Raw genomic sequence first — 13,315 nt, forward strand, 5'->3', positions numbered from 1 at the left:
TAGCACAGGAGTTGCATCGTGGGCAAGAACTGTTGCATGCTAGCAGCTTTTAAAAGTCATTTTGCTCAATGTCCTGAGTAAAACCGCTTATCTGCATGTCTGGTATATGTATTGATCTTACAGACTGTGCCCTGCCAGGTGGGTAATAAATGCTCAGCTGTGACTGTTGTAAAAGTCTATCAGCCAGACCAACCCCACAGTTATCTCTGGTGTAATGATGGGGGAAGGATTAGAGAGCAGGCAAGTGCTACTCACCCTTTAAAAACAATTAAATAATTTATTTTGTATGCAAAAAGGCTATTAAGAGATGAATCCTTCTCCACTTGCCACTAAAATATTTATGGTACAAGCACTGGAATTCTAGTCAGCAGATGGAATCTCCAATCCAAGCTGTTACTACCGGGTTTATTAATTTTCGTTAATGATGCACCTATATCCTCCGCACTTCCAGTTCATTTTCTATTGTCTGCTACTTTCATGGAAAGTGTTATCTGACAGTGAATGAACTACAAAAAGAAGAAGTTTTCCCCTTCTGTTTATCTCTGTTTACAGGGTTTTATTTAAAAATTTTCTCCAGCCACCTCAGCTAAAATGAGACCATCAATTTCCCAAAGTGCATGAAAGCCTGACAAAACCTGGAGAAATAAATCCGAGGCATTCACCCTCTTGACAAGCTGCCAGAGCCCTCAGGACTTGGGCGTCTTTTCTGCCCTTGTTGTCATGTGCAAAACACGAGGATTTGTGCCGTGCTAATCCCTCTAATGAGGGCTTCTCCCAACCTCTACATAAGCCCTGCTTAAAGCTGTGGCTGTTGGGCAGGCACCGCAGAGCCAAAACTCTGTCTTTTAAATGGCATTCAAGGCAATTAGAGACCAGGATTAAACAAACACCCAACACCAGTATCCTCAGAACTGAGAGGAATTATCCCAAGGGAGCTGCTGCCAGACCAGGTTGTCCCACAGAGATCTCCGTGCTCCACTCACTTGGCTCCAGCAGAGAGGCTGCACATAGCAGCAATGGGTGCCCTGAGGTGGCTTTTTTGGGCTGGGCTGAGCTACCTGAGCTGCTGTTGTCCTCCCTGTGCAGAGGCACAGTTCCCCCGTGTCTGCATGACCGTGGAGGCCATTCGGTCAAAGCGCTGTTGCCCAGCCTTGGGGCCGGATCCAGGCAACGTGTGCGGGTCTCTGCAGGGCAGGGGATGGTGTCAGGGTGTGCAGGTGGACACCCAGCCCTGGAGCGGCCCCTACACCCTTCGAAATGTGGATGACCGGGAGAGGTGGCCCCTCAAGTTCTTCAACCAGAGCTGTTGGTGCACAGGTGAGAGGAGGGGTGCAGGGTGTGGGGATGGGGAAGAATGTATCTGTGAGCATTTTTCTGAAGGCCAGAAACATCCCTGGTGGTGTAGGGCATCAAGAAGCCATCAAAGGGACTAGAAAACAGGATATGAGGGGTGGCTGAGGGTACTGGCATTCTTTAATCTGGAGAAAAGAAGTCTGAGGTAAGACCTCATTACTCTCTCCAGCTGCCTGAAAGGAGGTTGTAGCAAGGACAGCATCAGTCTCTTTCCTCAGGACACAAATGATAGGTTGGGAGGTAATGGCTTCATGTTGCGCCAGAGGAGGCTTAGATTGGATATCAGGAAGAATTTCTTCACAGAAGGGGAGCCCAGGGAACTGGTGGAGTTCCCATTCCTGGAGAGATTTGTGGACGTGGCATTTAGGGACAGGGCTTAATGGCAGAATTGGTAGCATTTGGTGATGGCTGGACTTGACTCTAAGAGGGCTTTTACTATTATCATTTTCCTAAAAATACAATAATGTTTATGGCTAAGACATGATAGTTCCTGCATGGGGGTTTCTGTGCAAGAGCCAAAAAAGCATTTTGCCTCATGCAATCTTTTGGGCGTTCCTCTTTACCACTGGAGTTTTCCCTCTAGTCCCTCGTCACCTTTTTCCACAGAGTTTTGGACACTTCAGTGCTGTGTTCGAAGCTGATTCCTTGGGTCTACATGACTACCAAAGTGGCTACCCTATCTTTTCCCTCCCTATCTCCATCCTCTTTTTCCACACATGACTTCACATGGGCCTTTGTCCTCATGTACTGGGAGGCAAAGTGGATCAGGAAGCTGATGTGCTTGAAGGGTAACCTGACCCAAAGGACTGCTTTTTACTAAGACTAGTTCACTAGTAATGGCACCAGGGAGAGAGTAGGAAGGAGAGGTCAAGGTAAGCTAATGAGACAGGTCTTTTTTTGAAGTGCAGTCCTTGTTTAAGGAGGGATAAAATCAGCAGGAACCCAGTCTCCACTCAGACTACTTGCAGGGCTGGCAGGGCATGGTGCAGGGAGTCCAGCAAAAGACATGTCTCTAGCACTGAAGGTGCCTGTCAGATGGATTTCAAAAGCATCTTGGAATTTCTTGTTGGAAATATAAAGTGGTTTGAAGTCACCAACATGGGGAAAAATAGCTTCAACCTGATTCTTAGAAATAGCAGACCTATTTTGTCTAAAATATACCTTGGCTCTCACTGTCAAAAAAGCTGAAATCAACCTAAGAAAGACACATTAGATAAGGTTTCAGTCCATGAGATTAAATTTAGCAATTCTGTTATGAACTGAAAGTAGGGAGGTGGTGACAGATGGCTTATATACCTCCAAAACTAAAGTCAGGCATCACATATAGACACAGACTCTGAGTTAGAAGAGCACTAAAGCATGCTGGCATACACTAATATTTACACAGTCTGAGTAATTAGGGCATCAAAATCTGGGATTGAGGTGGAGAGGAGTGTGGGCAATCATTGATTTGTTTCTCCAAATAAAAGTAAGCACCAGTATTTGATATTTGCTGGGCTGAGTCTTAGGTTATGTGATTATAATGCTGTGTAGTCTCATGCTCCCTGTCTAGGCTGAGCATTCAGCTCTCCTCAGCTCCATAAATCCAGTTTCTCTTTGTAATTCTACTCCGTGGGATTTTTTTTTCTCATTTGTTTGTTTGTTTTTAAAATTTTCTTTATTGTATTTCTTTCTCCTTGTAGTCTTGGTTCTCTAGTTATACCAGCAGTAAAACATTAGGGTAGCAGCCATAAGATGTTTTTAAGACAGGTTTCCTGGGCTCTGTTCTGCTGTGGTCATCTTGATGCTGTATGGAAAGGCATTTCTAGGATAATGCTAAAAAGTTCATAACTGCATGGAATTTGACTTAGATTTGATGTATTTACAGTGGTGGTGATTGTGGTTCTGCATCTATTAGATTTTTTTCCTTTTTTTTTCTCTCTGTTTTATGAGTTTGCACACCAGTTTGAAGTGGTGTAATGTGTGTTCTTTGTTAGGCATCCACAGCTGTGCTACATATGACTGTAAATTAAATATGCTCGTTCAAAGGGAGATGGAACAGTGCACATCTGCACTATTAAAGTATCTTATTTTCCCAATTAACTTTTAGTGCAAACCACCTATCTGAAATGGTTTCTGCCCAGTGCAAACTCCAATCTATGCCAATGCTCTTTCTAAAGTTTTAACAATATAAACAGCCACGTCCCAGTGCCATCTAGGTATTGTCTAATTTATTGTTCAGATGTGGCATAAACAATAGCCATGGGAACTCCAGCTTCTGTGTAGCCAATTACATTTAGTTAGGTAGCACCACTGAACTGTGCCATATTGCTGATGGCCAGTATTTTCCATATGGGGATTCTAGAGTTCTTGCAGTAAGTGCTCAGTTTGAGCTATCTGCTAGAATCCTAATAGCTAGAGATAAAAGGACTGCTGAAAATTTGGCCATATGTTGGAAAAAAATCTGAGAATAATATCCATCTAGGTCCAGATTCTGAACGTTTCTGAAAAAACGAAAATTCCTAACACAAACCAACATTCATGATTGGTTGGTTATTGTTTTGTTGATTATTTTTTACAGTTTTCATAGAATCATAGAATCAGGGCTGCCAACCTCCCCATCTAATACTAGACCAGGCTGCCCAAGGCCCCATCTGACCTGGTCTTGAACAACTCCAGGGATGGGACATCCACAACCTCTCCGGGCAGCCTATTCCAGCACCTCACCACTCTCTTGGCAAAAAACTTCCTCCTGATATCCAACCTAAATCCTCCCTCCTTCAATTTAAACCCATTTCCCCTTGTCCTGCCATTATCTAACACTTCAGAGAGTTGACTCCCCTCCTGTTTGCAGGCTCCCTTTAGGTACTGGAAGGCTGTAATGAGGTCACCCCACAGCCTTCTCTTCTCCAGGCTGAACAAGCCCAGCTCCCTGAGCCTGTCTTCTAGTTTTCTCAAGTTAATTTAATTTTCATATGGAAAAAAAAAAAAAAAGCGTTTCCTTTCAATTTCTTGGTGTTAACAGATAATATACATTAGTTATTCCTCCACTGAGGACAAATGCAATGGAATAAGATTAGTAAAACAAAAAGATCCGGTTTTACTTCTTTTTTTTTTCTTTTTTTCTACGAAGAGTCATGATCAAAAAGACAACTGTAAGACTGTTGTCAGCTGCTTGTTGTGTGTTCCTAGCAATGTGTTGCTGACAGCATCATCTCTAGAAATAAGCTGTGGTTATGGCATGAATGTTGTGGGGAGGTAACAATGAATGTTCAGTTCCTGTCTAATTTCAATTTTGAATCTATTATATGCATTCTGACATTCATTTAACGGCACCTAAAATTAGTTCAGTTTATATAAATTCTTAAACTGAAATGACCTAATGACAGTTCCTGGCAGTGTGCTGTAGTATGTGAAGGGGAATATGATCATTTGTTGTACTCAATGCATATACGCTGTAAGTGTTGAACTGGGCAAAAAGTTGAATGCCCTGTTCTAATTGAACCTGAAAATGGATAGTTGTAGCTAATTATACAAAAAAAGCAGTATTGCAATAGGATATTTAAATTTGGTTTAGAAGAATACTATTTAAGATTTATGAACTAACTTAGGTTCTAAAGGACAAAACTGTAGTGTACAGATCTGGTACAGCAATATAAAAACCCACTACAGAAGGTTATTGTGAAAACACTACTGCAGTCAGTCATGTGGTTGTTAGTAATGAACATGAGGTTGATCAGACAATGACACAGCTTGAGTTCACGGAGGAGTTAAAAATAATTATCATTCATATTTTTTTCCACCACTTTCTGAGGTTGGCACATGGACATGTGCTGAACTTCTAGTGTGCTTTTGTAGATTTTTTTAAAGAAAAAAAAATATTTCAGCATTCCTGTACAATGTATGAACAGGGTGGGGACAGAAAGTTTAAATTCTATTGTTTGACTGTAAGCACATGGCCAGTTAAGTCTTGTAGCTGATATGCTGGTCTTCCCACTAGAAAAGAAGAAGCTTTAGAAGTAGTTATTAACATGTACTTAATTAACTTGTTGTAAGGCAATGTGGTTGTAAGATAACACTAAATTATATATGTTACTTTTAAAGTAATACCCCCTATTTATTTCCACGGAATCTACAGCAGAAACAAAGAACACAATAACACTATTTGAGCAAGGAAATTCTCAGCTACAAAACACTGTTTTTCAACATAGTCACCACCATTAGCCATGCATTTTCACGAGCAATGAACAAGAGCCTGCATGCCGTGCTCATACAGATCTGCACCAACGGAGGTGACCCACTGTTTCACAGCTGCAATGATTTCCTATCATTGCTAGGAAAATGTTGCCCACGCAGTCCATCTTCCATCAGCACAAACAGATGGAAGTCAGAAGGTGCCAAATCTAGACTATACGATGGGTGTGGTAGTACAGTCTAGCCAAGATTAGCAATGTGTTCCACAGTTGTCAAACTGGTATGGGTCCTAGCATTATCACGTTGCAAGAGAAAGGTTGTTTTCTTCTCTGGCCTAGCTCTGGAAGTTTGAGCCTTCGGCTTAGTCAGTGTTGCAATGCAGTCGTCAGAGTTGATGGCTTGTCCAGGTTCCAGGAAATCCATAAGGATTACCCCTTTCCAATTCCAAAAGACAGTGTGCATGTACTGAGGGATGCATCTTGAACTTTTTATTCAATAGGAAATTCACATGTTGTTTCCCTATGGACTGCCATTTTGATTCTGTCTCATAGTGGTAACACCATGTCTTGTCACTGGTAACTATGCAATCTAGGAAACTGTCACCTTCAGCCTTGTATTGGTTCAATAGGACCTGACAAACTTGCATATGGTGTTCTTTCTGTTTCTGTGTGAGCATTTGTGGGACCCACCTGGCACAAACTTTGAAATACTGCAATGCTTCCACCATCATTTCTAGCATACCGAGGCTGATATTCAGCTCCGTACACAGTTCCCTGGTCCTATTCCACTGATTCACATGGATGAGCTGATTGAGATTCTCTTCATTTTATGGTGTGACAGCGGTGCATGGCCATCCAGAATGTGGCTTGTCTTTCATGTCAGTGTCACCACTGCTGAAACACAACACTCATTGCCTCACTGTGGTCAAAGCCACTGTTTGGTCTCTGTAACTGTTCAGCAAGCATTGATAAATGTCAGTGAGTGCCATTAGTACCACATGGAGGAATTCAATGACACCCCTTTGCTTCATACCTACTTCCATGTCAAATGCCATTTTGTCAGACTACCCCTCTGCTGCCATCTGTTACATGGTAACAAAATGTAATGGCATATTGGTGAGAAGGTTCAACCTCTACTGTCATACCACCAACATCCACTTCAGATGCCACGGGCCAACAGAATTAAATAGGAGGCATTATTTTCAGAGTAGCACTAACATAACAGGCCCTGTTAGTGTCTGTACAAAGTACAGATCTTCCAGAACCTACAACCAAACCGTCTGTCTGGAACAAATGCAAGAAGAGCTAAAAGAGTTAACAATTTGTCTTATATAGTAGCAAAACTGATCCTACCTTTGAGATACTGAAATATGGTGGTTTTTCAAATCTGTTGTCTCAGTGGAAGTAATGGTCATGACAGCTGCTCAGTTTCCATGGAATTATAGAATCATTTGGATTAGAAAAGATCTTCAAGATCATCAAGTCCAACCATCAACCCAACAGTACCGAGTCCCATGGCTATACCATGTACTTTAGTGCCATGTCCACACATCTCTTAAATACCTCCAGAGAGGAGACTCTACCACTTTACTGAGCAGCCCGTTCTAGTGCTCGATGACCCTCTCTGTGAAGAAATTCTTCCCGATGTCTAATCTAAACTTCCTCTGGTGCAAATTAAGGCCATTTCCTTGCATCCTGTCATTTGTAACCAAAGAAAAGAGGCCAACAATCTCCTCGATGCAACCTCTTCTCAGGTAGTTGTAGAGAGTGATGAGGTGTCCCCTCAGCCTCCTTTTTTCCAGACTAAATGCTAGTTCCCTCAGCTAATCCTCAATAACTATTATTTTCTGGTTCCTTTCCCACCTTCTTTGCTCTTCAGGGACAATAGTTTCCAAAAGAAGGCAGAAAACAGTGTTATGTGGGTTCATTATAGTGAAAAAGAGACACTGAGTTGATGAAATTACTGATTTATGTTACTCTTGATGTGTTACTCTCAAGCGTCTGAAGGCCAACCACATATTGTAGGGAGTAAAGTCACTGTGAGCTCACTCAAATGCTGAGGTTAAGAAGGAGCTACAGTGGTGTGTAATAAATAGTGTTACCATACACCAGCCATGTGTATGAACGTATACCAAATGTTGTGTCATAAGAAGTGTCATTTTCTCAGTGTCATGCCCATGGATTGACACACTGGGAGAAGTGGTATGTTCATAGTGCCTTCAGAAATAGCCAGATGCACCCAGTTTGACCAGGAAGAGCATCATTACTAATGGTGAGAAGAGACACAGAAGAGCTCCTGAGGTATGTGATCCTAACTCCAGACAAAAGAGTTAGTGGAAAAGACACTCCAGATTAATTTTTGTTCAGCAGCAGTGCAATTGTCGTTCCCAGCAGCAGAGAACATGCAGGGAGTATCTAAACCCAGCTGTACCACGATCTGTTTGCAAGAACAACCTTCCATACTGTATTATCTAGGAACCTTACATCAAGTTATCTTTAGGATAGTCTCAGAGTGATAGTACTCTGTGTTGCTACATATTAGTCACTGAAGGCAGAAGGTATTCAAAAGGATCTTGGAAGGATCTCCCTGACTTCCTGAAAAAGTCTGTTGAGAGTTACATCCTGATAATATGGGTTTACTTCTACTCCCCTAGGGCTATGCCACCATCGCCAGAGTAGCAGACACTGGAGTTAAGTTGTAAGAAACTTAGATATACATTTCACAGCGCTTTCATGCGGGAAGTCCACAAACTGGTGAATGAAGTCTCTGGAGATAGCTATGCATTATATCCACACCAGTGGCCCAGTAGAATATTTTAGAAACAAATACTGGAAAAGTGCTTTGGCTTAAGCATAAAAAACCTGCATCTGTCTACTGCAGTCATTTGTGTTTGCAAATAGAAGCACTACAGACCTCTGTCCACTTCTTGCCATTTCAGCTCCTGCATGGTGACAATTCCATGATGCATGGAGATTGTTGAAAGAAAATGACAAAAAACATCTTTTGATTTCATGAAGTATTGTTGTGTGCATTTCTGATGAGGCAATATTGCCAAACAGACATGTGGACATTAAAAATATGTCCAATCAACAGAAATACTGCAGAATGAAATATTACTTTGCTTGGAGATAGATTCCTTCTGTTCACCAGTCTCTTCTAGTCTTCAGTCCTCTTTCTTGCACAGTAGAAGCTCATGTCTCATTGAAAAATGTCTGGTGAAGTGATGGAAAAAAAGACCCCTGGGATTACATTATAGGTCTGACTGTTAAGGGAGAAAATCCTTCAGGGCATCAACTGGATACAACTGACACTTGAGTGAGGAAAACAAGCAAGGAGTTGTTGGTTCACTTAAACCAAGAAGCCATGCAGATAGAGAAAAGCTTGTTTCCTGTGAAGATGACTCATCGTTTCAGGCTTTTGCAAATGTCTTTTGATAGTCTGAAGAGGTGCATAGTGTATACCTAAATATGGCTGTTGTCTGATAAATTGATCTCAGATGTCATTAGCTGTTTAGAGATAAAGGGCACTCACTGAGAGATGACTAGGACAAACCTGGTCCTGCACTAACTTTGTTTCTGCTAGTGCATCACTTCAAGGATGCACACACACAATTCATCGTGATGCTTATCCAATGCTGCACGTAGATCGGTGGAATTGTGACTGCTGATCTTAAAAAAGGCGGTTGACAGAATTTGTCAATGGTTAACTCCTGTTTTGCTGTTCTGCTCTTTAAAAGGATTAGATTGTACCTTTGGGTGTGAGGGGACAACAGCTACAACTGCTTGTTTTTTCTGACGTAAACCATCAGCCCTCTAAAATTATGTGGACTCATAGCTTCTGATTTCTTTGCTTGCTGGAACATGACAACTGAATCTAGTTGCTCCTACCTGCACTGGGGAGCAATGCAAGCCATACACTTGGAAACTGTCTTTGTGGTATGCCATTGGGTTTTGTACGATCCAAAACCTAGTTAAAAGTCTTCACCCTTGTGGTCTCTAAGCTGGACTTGAGCTTCATGATAACTTACTGATCTTCTTGCCTCTGAAGTAACCATAACCTCTCTGAACCTACAGGTAAGTTCTCATGACCTCTTGGTAGGTTTCACAGGAGTCTGTCACATATGTTTACAGCTCAGCATCCCTTACCCTAGAGCTAGCCATAAGCTATACAGTCTTCTGAGTAACATCCCTCAAAATCTTGGTCTTTCAAATTGGTATTAGGCCATATAGGCCCTGACAATATGAAATCCTACTTTTGTGTTTACTGTTGTTTTGCTCACAAACTCAATCCTATTGCCTAGGGACATCTTGCTCCTCCAGGAAATCTTCACAAGCCACTTCTCCATCTCTGTATTAACCCCAAGCCCATTTGGATCTGTCTACACAGATATGTGTGGGGAGCAGTGAGGTTTTACTGCATTTTGGTAGAGAGTTGGTATCGTCATTGAGGAGCATGTATGTGTAGCTGAGGTTGGAGAGAGTTTCAGTGCACATTTTGGAGAACTGAATGGAGATCCCAGAGGAGCCCTGGTTGAATCCTCACACCCTCCTTCCCCCTAGCAGCAATGCTCACTGTCCCACACTGATGCTTTGCAAGCTGTACTCCTGTGCATGGGATGGAGGCAGATATGCACTGCTGGAATGGTCACCCCCTCACCCCCAGCCAAAGAAAAAGAAGCTGTAGTGGAGGCATTCCACTGCTTCTGGCACTCTGCCATGGTGGGCAGAGGGCCACAGAGTCTGTGCTTTGCTTAAAGTAAGCTCTGTTTTCTTGGGATCTTCCATCGCTTTAGAGGATCCAAGTTAATAGAGGAAAGTGGAGCTGATTACTTGCCTAAGGAATGATGCCAGTGGGGAATGATGGTGTTGCACTATTTCTCAGGCTCTCGCTTCAGCACTGTTTAATTCTTAAAGTGTGGCCGCCAGCACCCCCAGTGCTTCTACTGGCCTACGCTAGTTCCTGGATACACTGCTAACAGACATTAGTTTTTCCTAGGCTTTGTCCTTATGAGAACTGTTTTACTTGGTTAGGGGATTAGGGGATTTTTTTTTTTTTTTTTTTTTTTAAATTATTTATTTATTTATTTATTTTTTTAGTTTGATCCTGGAAGTCTGGGAGCACTTGAGAGCCAATCAAGCAAAGCATTTAATCACCTGCTTAACCTGGAGCGCTTAGCCCTCTGTTCATCTAGAGGCTTAGACTCCTCACATGCCTGAAGGCTTCATGGAGCTCTTAGTGCCTTAGGGCATCAAGCCCATTATCCAGTGCATTTCCTCCCCAACCAGCTGAGTGATTCTTGGCCCTGACCCTGCTCTGGGATGCAAGCCATCCTTCTAGTTAACCAGCTGGCAGCTGCCAGTCTGTTCAGTTGCTGCCCCTTCCAGGAACTGAAATGTCTGGGGAAAAAAGGAAGATAATTCATAATTCTTCTGCATTTCAGTGTTAGTTCTCTCTGATTCATAATTTCATGTCTGCTCTCTTCTTCTTCATTCAGGAAACTTTGCTGGCTATAACTGTGGTGACTGCAAATTTGGTTGGACTGGCCCTAACTGCAGTGTGAGGAAGCCACCAGTTGTCAGGAAGAACATCCATTCCTTGACAGCAGAGGAGAGGGAGCAGTTCTTCGATGCTCTAGACCGTGCAAAGACTACTATCCACCCAGACTATGTTATTGCAACTCAGCACTGGATGAGTCTGCTTGGTCCCACCGGAGAGGAACCACAAATTGCCAACTGTAGCATTTATAATTACTTTGTTTGGCTTCATTACTACTCTGTTAGAGACACGCTCCTAGGTTAGTGCTTTTCTTATCCCAGGGGCTTTGTTGGTAAATGAAAGGGTGAAAAGTATAATTGCTGAACAATGGTAAGTATGCTTACCACAGCTGCATGACTTCAACAAGCAGTGAGGCCCAGCAGAAGGTCTGTGCAGTGAAACAGCTGGTGCTGAGGGGCCAACAGTTTACAACGGAGGGCGGTTCAGGCTTGCTTCAAGCCTGCTGTAGTCTGGTCGCAGCGAATGAATGCTCCAGCGCACTCTGATGCATCTCATGCCTCTTCTGTCTGACAGGGAGGCAGCCCACAGGTTCCAAGATAACTCCAATGGGTGTACCAAAGCGTGGTCAGTCAATGACCCACTTCAGAAGGACATTCCCAGTCCAAAGTAGATGCAGCAGCAGTGGGAAGGGGGCTCTGCAGTGGTGAAGGCAGAGACTTTGGGGACTGGAGTGCTGCTGTTTTCCCTGTTTTTCAGCAAGTCACTAAGGGTGGGATTTGCCTGACCAGCTATGGTAAGCTTTTAAAACCAAATCAAGTTAGATGTTTAGGTATCCATCTCAATGCTTTCTCCCAGATCAGAATTCCCAATCCTCACGACTCTTCTAGACTGAAGTACCTATGCCAGCACAATTTCACAAAGCCCAGCTTCGACAGGAAGAGGCAGCAGCGTGGCTTTTCATAGAATTTCATAGAATTAGCTAGGTTGGAAAAGACCTACAAGATCACCTAGTCCAACCATCCACCTACCACCAATAACCCCACTAAACCATGTCTCTCAATGCTATATCTAAACGTTTCTTGAACACCTCCAGGGACGGTGACTCCACCACCTCCCTGGGCAGCCCAGTGGTCCTACATACAGGCTGTGGAGTTTAGCATTCAATTATCTCCATCTGAGTGAGACGGTGAAATTTGCCCACATCTACCCCCTTGCTAGAAGGCATTCGTTACCCCACAGTGGATTTTCTCCATTTTCCCCTTCTGGCACTGTCCCATTTTGTAAGGCTGAATGAAGCACTCCTTAATCTAGCCAGAGTGAAGGTCCTTCAGGTAATAGGACAGTCATGGGAAAAGGGGAAGAAACAACTTCCAGTGCTGCTGCAGGGATAAATAAACCTGTATGTAAGCTTGCTGCAGTAATAAGCAAATCCAAGTGTGGTTTGAGTCCCCTACTCTTTCAGTGTCTCTTGTATGGTGGGATTTCTCCTGCTAGACTGCTTTTCTCCAAATACTCCAAAACTGTAATAAAGGAAAATATGGAGAAGGTTGTCAGCTGATCAGATATTAAAATCATGATGCTGACTACACCAAGGAAATGCAGGTAGATGTCAAAGCACATTTCTATGTGATATTTTGCTGAAGCCTTTATTGCAAAATTGCTAAATGTCTTGAAATAGTTCTTGTCAAAAGTGAAACCATGAATGATAACTAATCTGTCTCTGTAGGGACCTATAAATTTGAATTTCCATGTCTTTGTGACTACTTGAGTAAGAAGAGAAATGGGTTAATTTTGAATAGAAAATAGATCTTCCCAATCTTTGTGAATCAAGTACCTGTCAAAAGACATTGTGCATTCTTTATGGATATTTTTGCAGCTTAAAAGCATATACTTTTAAAACTTGCTAGATTAATTATTATTTTCAGAAACTTCTGCTGTGTCAGACAGGCATCAATCAAAAACTCTCTTCTGAGAAGAATTACTTGCCCTCAGTACTATCACTCAGACACTGGGAAGCTTTTTATATTCTGAGAAACATCAAGGTGATGTGGTGTTTGATCTGTGCTGTCAGATCGAACAGTTAGTGCCTGAGGATCTGTTTTTGTGGATCACTTTTTTCATATGTCTCTCTTTTTCTTTTTCTTTTTCTTTTTCTTTTTCTTTTTCTTTTTCTTTTTCTTTTTCTTTTTCTTTTTCTTTTTCTTTTTCTTTTCCTTTTCCTTTTTCTCTTTCTTTTTCTTTTTCTTTTTCTTTTTCTTTTCCTTTTCCTTTTCCTTTTTCTCTTTCTTTTTCT

The 13,315-nt window shown here is 42.3% G+C and overlaps 1 protein-coding gene across 1 annotated transcript in view; it reads left to right on the plus strand.

Moving 5' to 3' along the window:
- Positions 1,017 to 13,315, plus strand: part of DCT (dopachrome tautomerase) — a 21,720-nt gene continuing 9,421 nt past the window's right edge. Inside the window, exons 1-2 of the mRNA XM_021385311.1 lie at positions 1,017 to 1,317; positions 11,021 to 11,320. Coding sequence (XP_021240986.1) covers positions 1,017 to 1,317; positions 11,021 to 11,320 — 601 coding nt within the window. The remainder of the gene's footprint in view (positions 1,318 to 11,020; positions 11,321 to 13,315) is intronic.

Source organism: Numida meleagris, chromosome 1 (assembly GCF_002078875.1).
Source record: "Numida meleagris isolate 19003 breed g44 Domestic line chromosome 1, NumMel1.0, whole genome shotgun sequence".
Lineage (NCBI taxonomy): Eukaryota > Metazoa > Chordata > Aves > Galliformes > Numididae > Numida > Numida meleagris.